Here is a 12,491-nt window from a genome sequence, read left to right as displayed (position 1 = left end):
GACCAAAAACCACAGATAAACTTGGTTGGCATGATCCTTTCATTTGGCATTCCCTGATTTTATTCTTTCTTCAGAAGCAACATCACTATTCCATTCCTCAAATATGGTTCATACATCTGAAATATCCTGGTTCTTTTCTTTCTTTTATTTATAGGTCTTTATGTTTACTTGCAATCTCATCACAGGGAAGCCAGGATATCTCTGGAAAAATGCCAAATCATGATGTAAGTTCACTAGTTTCAAGTAATTTATTACCTTCTGAAAAGAAATATTGGGTAAATTACTTCTATAATCACAGCCTGCTGCTCCTAACTGTGAATCCCTCTAGATATGCTTATCCATTTATTGGTTCCCTCAACCCCAAAGTTTCACACTCAGTGAAGTTAGGCCCATCCTTTCTTGTAAGGATAATGAAGATGAGAAGGGAAGGGATAGAAAATGTAGTACCATATACTAGTCTTGAGAAGGGTAGTATGGCTCTGATTTCAAGTCATGTGCATAGTGTAAATATCACTGAATGCAGGACACTGATTTGGGTCCTGAGTTATGCCAAGAGAGAACTACCCAAGGGGCTAAAAACCTAAATAAAATAGAAACATAAATGAAGGAGATGGGCAGTTTCACAAAGTGGAAAGCAGCATATTCTGAAAACCGTTTTTTTTTTTCTTTATTTAGTCAGAACTGAACCCAACTTCCTCTTTTTAAGGAATTTTTTTGTGACTGGTTATCAACAATGGATTCATGGAAGAAAGTTTTAGGAGGAAGTCTAAAAGATAAGTTGGCTTTGCCAGTACAGGTACAAGGAGATAATTTCCAATAAGAGTACAGGAAAGTCAATCTCCTATGGTATTCAATGTTGTCATGGCACAGGGCATTGGGAAGAATTTTTAGCACAAAACACCTCACTAGAGAAGGAAAAAGCTTCTTAGAATCAAACTTCTGAAGACCCTGGAATTTAATGTCTTGCTGAAGAAGTGAAGGAGGCAGAGAGAAGATGTCTTAGGATGTTAGTTCCTAGAAATACACCTCTCAGTTTAACATCTAACATTGAGAATATATGAAGAAGGGATTGGGAGAGATTTGGAGGTAAGGGCAAGAAACTTGAATTTCATGTTAAAGAATCACTAAAGGAACTTTCAGGCACAGTGCCATGGTTTGAGTTTTAAAACAGGGAGACAGAACCTAAGAAATGAGCCCATGATTCTTATGAAAAGAGTTAAAATCAAAGAAACTGAAATAGGTGTAGGAGTGAAGGTCAGAAACAAAGCCAAACAAAGCAGGCTGAACATGGAATTTTTAAATGAGGCAACAAAATGTAAGCATTTAATGGCTGTCCGAAGACAAATAAAGAGTCTCTAGGGGCCAGGGATCCTTATCTTAATGATTGAATGAAGAAATCAGAAAAGTAGGATATATTCTATGTTGTTGTTGTTGTTGTTTTTTTTAAAAGAGAAACAGTTGACTAAAAAGTATTTCCTTTAAGTGCGAACTGTTAAATGTGCCACTGGAGAGGATTCTACCATGTTTTTCACATCTGAGACTGCCTGACCTGGAAGAAGGCCTTTCCTTTCTCTGAGGAGGAATCCTTTTTGCTAGCCATTCTCCATCCTGTGGTCATACTATTATGGTTCACCCAGTAGCAGTCCCTGATTCTCGAATCATAGGAATTCAAGTGGAGATCATCTAGTCCAAATCTCATATTTTACAGAGGGAAGAAACAAGAGGCCCATAGAAGGGAAGTAAACGGCTTGACCAAGATCATTTAGCTAGTAAATAGCAAAACAAGGACTCAAACCTGGTCTTCTTACTCTAAATTCAAGGCTTTCTTCAATATGCCAGGTTATTCTGACCTGACTTGGTTCCATCCAGGTCAGACCTCCTAACTTTAATATTAACAATATTCTACACTCTGCCCCCCCCCATTAGATTACTATGGAAATACGTTGCTTGGCTAGAACTTTATTCAACTATTTTTAATCAAACTTTCCCAATATTGACTGGAGGACTATTTTTGATTTTTATGACATATTAAACAAAAAGATCTGAAGCAGTTTTATTCTCCAAGGTTGCTTGATTGAATCCTTCTCTTTAGAGGCAAGATCCTTAAGAACGTACAGAGGAAAAAAATGTAACAAGAGCCTTCTTAAAAAGGAAGGAGATGTATCTGCACTGAAGAGCAGAACCAAAAGAAAAGAAATTACAACGTGGACTTCACTGGTAACACCTTTTTAATAGGTCAAAGTAACTGTACAGGTCATTATATTCTTCCTGAGAATAATTTATTTCCCCCAACAAACTAAAGGGAGTGTATTTTTTCATTATTTAACAGAAAGGATGGCATAACTGGAAAACAAAAGAAAACACGACCCCTCTGTGGGAGTGCTCTCCCCAGAAGGAGGACACACAATGATGGGTTAGTTAACTACAGCGGCTTTTAAAATATTCAACATGGCTTTAATCTTTCTTTATAAATTATATAAAAATGGGGAACAGGGATGGTTACAGAACCTCTTTTCCAAATGCACTTTAAGTGTGCTCTGGTACAAAGCAGCATTTCTGCTTTCATGGAAAATAACATTGCTACAAAAAACTGGCACATTATTCTGGTGAAAAAAGAGAAGAGTTTTTTCAATTGTGTTCTATAGCTACTTTCCAACCAAATGTTTCACACATCCACATGAAAGGAAAAGGCAGGAAAGATGGAAAGAACTTTAGTTTGTTCTGAAATGACTGAAGTCTTCAAAATATAGCTTTGATTTTCTTTCTCTGTAAATTGGGATTAGCATATTGTAACTTAAAGTATTTCAATTTAAAAAAAATTCCAGTCTGGATAATATCTGTACTGTAGGCAAAAGAATTCTCAGCCCTTTGGGTTTCCCAGAATTCTCCATCTGACAATACTTTTTTTTTCCCCCTCAATCTGCAGCTTGTGCAGTTCAAGCTTTAAAATTTTAATCCCTTGACCCCACTGGGCACACACATCCTCTAGAACGGTATGAAAAATGAAACTGTTCTTCATAAGTCTTATGAGCTTCTTGTGTACAAACTTCAGTCTCAAAGTGTCATATTTTTGGATCCCAGACCGTTTGAACGTCATGATTAAAAAAACAAAAATAAAAACAACAAAAATCTGTGGTTAAACTTGAAATGAGCAACAGTTTTCCACCAGCTGGATCAGGAGTTGGTGACAACCCAAGGAATACACAGGATTCATCTTCACTGCTGGTGGAAGGCTGGATGACTTCCTCAAAAAAGTGAGACTGAGACAACTCTTACACATCTTCCCTTGACAAGAAGCTCAGTGTGGCCTGGCCTGCCCCAGCATTTTCAATCTTGCTTGATCAATGACATCTAGTAAGTTTTTGGCATCTACAGCCAGTGCATGAGCGGCAGTTAGCATTTGCTTTTTGTATTCCTGCTGGAGGCTGGTCATGACGTATTGTTGTGCCAGTTTCATCTTGTTGATCAGCTCACCCAAGTCCGAATTCAACAGCTTTTGGGCCATCTCAATCTGGGAGAAAAGAGAGTCAGGTCAGAATGGCAGATGGCAAATTGCAATTATTTAAGGATTTTTCTTTGTATACTGGTTAAAATGAACAAGAGCTTGGGGAGCTCATATGGGAAAAGGACTCCCACTGTGTTTTCTTACCCATAATCTCCACTTCAGTAAACCCATGCACAAGTACTTCATAGGGCCCTCCCTTCCTAGTGGTCAGAGCCCTATGATTTTTCTTTCTTGCCCATTTCAAAAAGTGTCTAACTCTTCTTTCCAAATACATCGACCACAGTGCTAATGTAACAAAAACCAATACCTTCCCCCCAAGTATTCATAAAGTAGACTAAGAGCCCAGCCATCTTCTCATATCACCACGAAAGTCCTTTGACTCTGTTAAACCAGATAGAATCTGTGAGAAGGAATTATTTGGGGGGTAGGGAAATGGCCTGGCCTTGGTCTCCTTTCCATTTCCCCTCTCCCTTCTCACTCCAGCCACAGGAGGACCTAAAGACTTTAGAGGATTAGAGAATTTGGACCTTTTCATCAGTATTCTAAAGGAGCCTAGCAAAAAAGTTACACCACACTTAAGAGGAACATCTTGAGGACCATAGCAAAATAATTTCTAGGAGCTGTGGATCCCCTTTGCCTTATGCGCTCACTAAACTTGAGCCTATTTTCCCATGAACTCTCTATGGAGTTTTGGGAAAGAATATCAGAAACTTTTTTTAGAGGGGGAGGTGGGGAGAAGAGGGGGATGTTTTGTACCAAATATCCTTGCTATAACACCATAACAAATACCTCTAACTAATAGCTATTATGTCTGGCTAACTAATTGATATTTGTTGTTAATCATGAAGCACACCAGTAGGGGCTCATGAGTTACATAGCACTAGAAAAACAGCTCTGGTAATAGGTCCTTTCAAAGACTACAGATAAAGGATAAAAGAAGAGAATGCAAAAAGCCTGTCTTTCTCTAAAAGGGCAAGGCTATTTTGTGTGGAAGAGCATGAAGACTTGTCCTGCTTCCTTTTAGGCAAAGAACCAATGCCTGCAAGAACTGATAAAGGACCTTGCCTGAATGGCTTAGTGTGAGGATCCCATTACTGCATGCGCCATCTTAAACACTGCTCAAATTTTCTTCAGAGGTAACATTAACTATGATTCCCAAAGCACTGAACTAGAAACGAAAGTTCTTACCCTCTAATACATAGACACCTAGGGTTTCATATTGATTCTGGAGTATCTTTTATGCACAATGACAGCTTTAGAGGACTCTGTGGAATAAACAGCAGTAGGAAAGGCAAGGAAGCTAAAGTGCGTTAGAAGGATAACTGTACCCCAAACGAGAGAGAGATCAGTTTAATGGAAAAGAGCACTGGACTGGGAATCAGGAGAGTTGGGTTCAAGTTCTGACTCTACTATTCACTAGCTAAGTGACTACAGGTTAAGTCACTAGTGCTCTGAAAGTCTCAGGTTCCTTATTTCTAACATGAGGCTACAATGGAGTTTTATGAGCAGGGTACTTTGGAAACATGCAAGTGCTACTTACCAATGTCACTTATACTTATTTGGGGTGAGATTATGAAGACTGATGGGAAGGGCACTGATGTTGTTGGGAAGAAAAGTTGTAACAAAAAATAGTTTCTCTCTAACTCTGTGTTCAGAGGTCTTTTCCAGTTCTGGGACTCTGCTATTCAATGAATTGAGCTCAACAGACCTTATTAAGGACTGGAACGTGCAAGGCCCCAGGCTTCCTAGGAACTGAGGCAAAACAGTATGCGCTTTCTCAAAGGCATTTTGTTACTCAGTAGTTGGGGACTTTTTCTACCCCCACTGATATGTTGCTCCTAGAGACTCTAATGGCTTGGCATTATGGGAATGTGCTTCGCTTGTTCTGCAGACATAGTTCAACCTCTGCCTGTCCAGAACAGATGGGAAGGCTCCAAACTGCATTGTAATGTTTGTTTTGATCAAGGCAAAAGATACAGAATCCTCTCAAATTATTTCTGTCCTCCTCTTATAGTCTCATGTTACATATTCGCTCTTTATCTGAGAATGTTGGTATTTTAGTATGCTCAAGTGACTAACAGCAAAATCAGAACAGCTCCTCTACATGGCACTTGGAGGTTTGCAAAGTGCTTCAACTACATTATTTCTTTGATTTTCACAACTGTCAGTGCTGTAGCTAATGCCATTCCCATTTTACAGATGTGGATGATGAGGTACAGAGGGATTAACAGACTTGCCCAGGGTCATGTGGCTAAATTCAGGCACTCCTCATCCCAAGTCCAGGACTCTATCCACTGTGCCTTTCAGCTCTCTGCAAGGCACCTCTCTAGGGCGGAAGTGAATCTGGAATCAATCATATTACATGAAGCCAGGCTCCTGAGTAGAGGTGACCAGCCCCACTAACAAGGGCCCAAGGAGAAGGCACACGTCAAAGACTTTGCCTTACCTCTCTGTGAGTGCTTGCTGGGAGCATAGGAATGGTCTCATCCACTGTTGCTAGCAACGTTCTTAGGGCCAAGCCAACCTCCTAATAGACAACAATCAGAGCAAGCACTGAAATAAGAGTATTCAACAGGAACAGAGCAACAACACAATGACCTGGGTTTGGTTTTTGGTTTTTTTTTTTGGTAAACTGTATTTCATTCCATTTGAGGAACTTCCTCCTCCTTACCACCATTCTGTAAGTAATAAGAGATAAAGGCGAGAGGTCATTGTCTTTATTTTACAGATAAGGAAACTGAGACCCAGAGAAACTGAGTCCAGCACCTCTAGTCCCTTCACTCATTTATGACACATCCAGTGTTAGCACCCAACCAAGTCTTCTGACTCTGCATCTTCTGCTTTTAATTCAAGCACACAATGCCATCTACCCACCCTAATTAGGGCTGACACCTCCTAATAAACCACTTAAAACACCATTAATCCAAAGAGCTTAAAGCATTTTCATACCTAATCTCATTTAAAAATAGTTCATTTTTAAGTTAGAAGTGTTCAAGTAAAGCAATGTTATTCTACATATAATCATGTTTACTAACTCACAATCTTAGATGTTAAATATTTTAAAAATTGTGTTTTAACTTAATAATATCCTGTTTTGCTTATGTCCCTTTCTCTTTCTTTTTCTGTGACATTTTAATTTTCATTCTTTCTCATGACCTCAGAACAAACTTACTAAAAGTCTGTGGGAAAGTATTATTATTATTCCCATTTGACAGAGGGACTGAAGGTCAACAACACAGGGCATTGTGAAGTAAGAGCTAGAGACCCAAATTAACCCAGTCCTCAAACTGGAGTAATGTTTCTTTAAAATATGTTTTTGTTATGCTAAGGAAGAAAACTCTTGTCTGACAGATGAAGTCTTGTAGAAATATGGAAAGGATACCATGACAAACAGTGCTCAATAATTGTGCCTCCCATGCATCTCTCCATTTTTTTTACTCAATACAAGCTTTTCTGTTGATCTGAAAGCAGAACGGCCAAAGCATCAGCTTAAGCCTTTTCTAGAAAAAAGCCCCCAAACCATCTACCAATAAATGTATCACCAGAGTGTTTTCTGTTGATTATCAGAACATGTTATAAATACAAGTATGGAAAAAAGATATGTAGATATGTAAAGTAATTTTTTTCTTTTACCTTTACCATAGGAACATATTCCTCTGGTGGGGCAGGCTGGATCTTGCTGGACATTTCTATGACAGCTTTCACCAGGCCGGTTACATTCTCATAGACCTTGTCATTGGAGCGGTCCAGATTGGCAGTAGGAGGGGGGCTGATTTCCTGGGGTTGCAGCTGAGGAGGGAAGGTGGTTATTTCTCATTTCTCCAGCAGAGGGAGGTCACATCACTTTTATTAAATCAAGATAGGCTTTCAACAGAGCTCAAAGCAGGTAAGAACACAAGCAAGTTTTATTTAGTGCATTGGACATTTGGTTTGAAGATGACATGGAAAGCAATTGATCTAAATCATAAACAATGGAGTTCATATTTTCTGACTTTGAGCTCAGTTAATGAAAGAAATGACAATCACATAAGCTATAAAAAACTCAAAGGTCATTCAGAGATGTGATCTAGTACGCCCAACAAAATGATCCATTGGAAAAGAATTGGCACACTTTACTCCTCTGTCAAGAGATCACAGATAGGCTCTATTTGTGGGCTGACTCTCTACTAGATTCTTTCTCAGTGGACCTCTGCTTAAGTGGTCATCCCACAGATGAGCCCCTCAGTGTAAGGAATTGGATACAGGGGAGGCAAGGAATGAAAGGGTGGGATTATGAATGGTGAATTAATTACATGAACTCCCTTTATACTTTAAAAGATGATATGCAGAACTTTTCTTTAAATAGGTGACTTTATTTCATAGAATGGTAGAATGTTAGTGCTGGAAGCAGAAATCATCTAATTTAATCTCCTAATTTTATAGATAAGGAAACAAGCCCAAAGAATGGAATTGATGTGTTCAAGGTCAAATATAGCCAGGACCTGAACTCGGGTTTCTTGACTTCAAGTTTAGTGTTTTGTCTCCAGACAGCTTTGAAATTATCACTATTTATCAATAACAACAAAATGCTAGAAATGGCCAGTGGAAAAGAACATAGGTTTTAGAGTTAGAACACCTAGATATGAACCCCAGCTCTGCTATTTTCCAGGCAAAACCCTTCCCCCTTCTATGGGCCTCAGTTTATTCATTTGTAAAATGGGGGAAGGAGTGGCCCAGAGTCCAGTGTTTCTTAAACTGTGGGTTGTGGCTGAAGGGGCTGCGAGTAGAAAAAGTTTAAGAAGCCCTGGACTAGACAAACACCAAGTAGGCAGAGACTTTAAAGGTCATCTAGTCTGACCCTATCACTTTACAGAGAAGGAAACTGAGGCCCTGAGAGGGGAAGGACTTCTCCAAGGTCACACAGCAGGGGGGCTGGGAGTCAAACCGAGGTCTCTTGACTCCTGATCTAGTGTTTTCTCCAGGACATCATGCAAGGTTCCTTCAATCTTGAAATGTAATGCAATGATCCCACACATGAGTACTGCAAAGTTGACAAAACGAATTAACATGTCCCCTTCTGTAAATCTCCAAAAGTAATTAATTTCAATTGATAAGGTTTTTAATCAACCACAAACAGAATAATATGATATTAAATGCCACCACCCAAGAATTACATATTAGTCTATTCATGAAACCGCTTCCAATTGTAGCCCTTTGATTATTTGGACAAGTTATGCCAACAGAGCACTGAAATACAAGAGGACAAGAGGAGTTCACTTATTGCAAAAATGTCCATTTCATTTCTGGGAAAATACAAACATTGGTTTTAGCAGTGCTATAAGTGAAAGGCTGTGAATTTAAAAAGTGTTTCCATGATCAAGGAAAAGTAACGTAACACTTGTTTCTTCCTATAATGGGTTACAGAATTGCATGCAAAGAAAACCTGGATATGACAGAAGAGAACAGCAGACACACAGATACATAATGTGCTTACCCTCCATGGCTATTGTTGAACGGAAGGTGAGGAAAAGTTAAAGGAGTTTATAGACGAAGGGGAAAAAAGAAAAACAATATTAATAAATGCAGCAGAAAACAACCCCACAACAAAACATGTGCAGGACAAAAAAGGAGCTAGTTCCAAAAGCCTGCAACACAGATGCATTTCATGATTCTCCCGGCATATTAGATGCTGCTCTGCTGGTTATGGAAGCATGGTGCCTGTGAAATCCGTTCCAATACAACAGCAGATTAAGTCAAAGAGGTTTGCCATGCATCCCATGCTCACTTGGTACAAAATAAACAGGGGAAAAAACATGCAAAGCTGGAGAGCAACAAATCAATCTGGCAAAAAGGTCAACAGAGTTAGGCATCTTTTCAAAGTGGGAAGTAGTGTGCAAGTTGACACTGATGAAACCAATCTAATGCCTAAAACATTCAGAAGAAACTCTGTAACGCCTCCATGAGCTTATGAAAACCCCTTTAAAGCCATATTTATTCACTCAATCAACATTAAGCCCTCCACTACATGTAATGCACTATGCTAAACACTGATGGAGATAGAAGGACTGATAAGAAATAGTCCCTGGTTCCATAAATGCAACCAACTATATTTCTAGAATCAAGTCTCCTGGTTAAGGATATTTAAACAGAATGGGAACTTCTTTTGGAGTGATTTCAGTGACTGGGATCTATAACTTAAAAAAAAAAAAAAAAAGGAAGCTGCCAGTACTCCTCTCAACATAATTTATTTTTTCATTTATTATTTATATAGTGAAATACCAGGACTATATTCCTATAACTAAATAGACATGAGTAAATTAATGTAGAAAGATTCCCCCTCCCTGGGTCATTTTACAAAGTGAATTTTCTGGCATGTGTATTTCAGAGATCCTTAGGTCAAAGAGATTCAAATTTCATTCGTACAAAGTAGGAAGCACAAATTTCTACCAGCCCAATTTCTAAGTGTGACTTCTATCCAGATGTCATAGGCTATGCACTGTGGATCACAGAAAGGGCTTTTTATTTTTAGCTGGTAGTAGTGTTTACCCAAATAAAAGCTGTATTAACATCTAGTTTAATTCGTGCAGACCTGATGAGGGTCTTTATAGGAAAATAGATAACTACTAGGAAAAAGGACTAGTCAAATGCACAAGAACGTATGTGCATTCAGAGAGAGTGAAGGTGGTGTTTGTTTGCATGAAACTTGAAGCTTTAACTCCTTTTGGGACTGACCAGTAAAGACACAAGCAGAAGCTGGCCACTAAGTGGCTATGCTTTTGCCATGGTGACCTGTAAGTAGCAGAAATGTCCTCAGATGACTGCTGGGGGAGGGATGTGTGTTTGCATGAAATCTGGAAATATTCCTGACATAAAGTCCTACTTCACTAGTGACAGGGAAGTTCTGGAAAACAAAGTTGCAGGCTTTAACATCTACTATTGGATCTTGTACTTTCTGAGACTTGGCAACTTGGAAAATTCCTGGCAATATTTTACTCTGAACCACTATGCTGTGCACACATGGGCATCTTCATTTGTGCTGATGTTGTGAGACACAAATAATTTCAGAATCAAAGAATAAAGTCTTCAAAGAAGAAACCAGAGAGATTTGGGGCTAAATGCTTTCTGAGTGAATGTACCATTCCAGAATTTCTGAGCTGAGTAGCTGTTTATGAAAATGCCATTTTCTTTTTCAGGCCAGAATCTGTATCTGACCTAACAAAAAATGGGGTCTATGAGACAGATGATGATTAAATATTTGTGAAAATGATTCATTACTCAAAAATTGATACCTCCTATGTTTTAAACAATCTTCTTATTTTCTAATAGGGTTTATTCTATTAACTTAGAAAACTATGCATCAAGACCTCCGCTGATGTCTCATCACAGAACAGAAAAAGCATTGGGTTCTCAAAGGCTAGGCTGGTAGAATAAAAGCAAGTTTTACTAAGTGGAAAGACCTCAAGTATGAATGAGTCGCATGATGGATTAGTGTGTCTGTCTTCTGAGAACTAGTTTAGCTAAGTCAATTGGTGACCAGGGGATGAATTTTCAGGTTAACCCAATTACTTATGAAATATAAAGGAACTATAATCAATGCCAGTGGAAAGAGAACTTAATTAAACAGATGGAACTTTGGACTTTTCAAAGTAACCATGTGATAATTATATGATCTTTTTCATGGATCATATTTGTACTAGGACTTTTGAGACCACAGAATCACAGCTGTGAATTTACTTCTAAAGTCCTTTTTTTCTTTAAGTATGAGATCACTGAAGAGGCAGCTAGGTGTTACAGTGAAAAAGCACCAGGTCTGGAGATAGAAGGATCTGAGTTCAAATCTGGCCTTAGGCACTTACTAGCTATGCGACCCTGGGCAAGTCACATAACGCTGTTTGCCTAATTTCCTCATTTGCAAAATGAGCTGGAGAAAGAGTATCTTTGTCAAGAAAAACCCCAAATGATGTCACAGAGGGTTGGACATGACTAAAATGACTCAACAACAACAAAAGAGTTCACTGAAATGGATAATTATGGCCTGTTACAAGGACCAGCAAAAACACTTCATTACTTTCACTTTTTTGTTCACCCTTTTATCTTAAAGAAATTATACTTGCATAGATGACAGAAATATTATTCCAGAACTCTGGTTAAAGCTACAAAAGTCCAAGACTGTCTTTGCTAGTTAATGATATTGGAAACTGAGTTTTAAGCTATAAACACCCCTAGGAACTTCGATGTACAATTTAAAATGTATATATTTATGTATGTATGTATGTATGTATGTACGTATGCATGTATCGAGCACTTCCAAATACAGGACCTAATATGAATTTTATTTGCTTACATGTTGAATACCCAGGAGGTGGCCATGTTTAGGTCATATTTCTTTATTTTAATAAGTGGAACTCTGATTTGAAACAGAAAAATAATAAGAGTTTCTCTTTAAATCACGTTGACATCCACAGAGTCAGTAAGCCTAGAGAATATCGTTTGCTCTTCAAGACTAGAAGAAGCTAAGTTGGCTCTGCATTTCAATGAATAAACAAACTTACTCACTGGGAAAGGAGAGAGATGTTTTCAGAGAAATAACAATACATCAATCACATTAAACTATAAAACACATAAAGTTTAAAAATGTTTACCACTCATTGGACAAATACTTGATTAAAGTGTTTTCTCACAAAACTGCAATCATTCTTTTTTTCTCCCTCTTTCAGCACTAACTTAAGAAATGAATGTCCCAGCTACTACATTGGCTTTTATATGCCCATGACTGGAATTTAAGGCCCTTCATGATATGCTACCACTTCACCTTTTTAGCCTTCTTTCATATTAATATTAACTCCATATGTTCTAGTCAATCCTAACTATTCTCTACTCCCCAAACACATCCTGCATTTTTAAAAAATATCTCCTACCTTTGCTCATGCTGTTTCCTAGGCTTTGGCTATCCTACCTCACCCTCACCCCCACTCCTATTCTTTGCTTATAGAATTCCTATTTTAGA

General features: G+C 38.4%; 1 protein-coding gene across 1 annotated transcript in view; it reads right to left on the bottom strand.

The window, feature by feature from the left end:
• Positions 1 to 2,210: 2,210 nt before the first annotated feature.
• The window catches only part of PTK2 (protein tyrosine kinase 2), a 304,848-nt gene continuing 294,567 nt past the window's right edge, over positions 2,211 to 12,491 (bottom strand). Inside the window, exons 28-30 of the mRNA XM_027845408.1 lie at positions 7,139 to 7,294; positions 5,952 to 6,032; positions 2,211 to 3,511 (exon numbers count right to left, since the gene is read on the bottom strand). Coding sequence (XP_027701209.1) covers positions 3,299 to 3,511; positions 5,952 to 6,032; positions 7,139 to 7,294 — 450 coding nt within the window. The 3' untranslated portion in view covers positions 2,211 to 3,298. The remainder of the gene's footprint in view (positions 3,512 to 5,951; positions 6,033 to 7,138; positions 7,295 to 12,491) is intronic.

Source organism: Vombatus ursinus, unplaced genomic scaffold (genome assembly GCF_900497805.2).
Source record: "Vombatus ursinus unplaced genomic scaffold, bare-nosed wombat genome assembly UNPS02005236.1, whole genome shotgun sequence".
NCBI classification, from domain to species: domain Eukaryota; kingdom Metazoa; phylum Chordata; class Mammalia; order Diprotodontia; family Vombatidae; genus Vombatus; species Vombatus ursinus.
The sequence above is the reverse complement of the archived record's forward strand: the minus strand, read 5'-3'. Positions and strand labels throughout refer to the sequence as shown.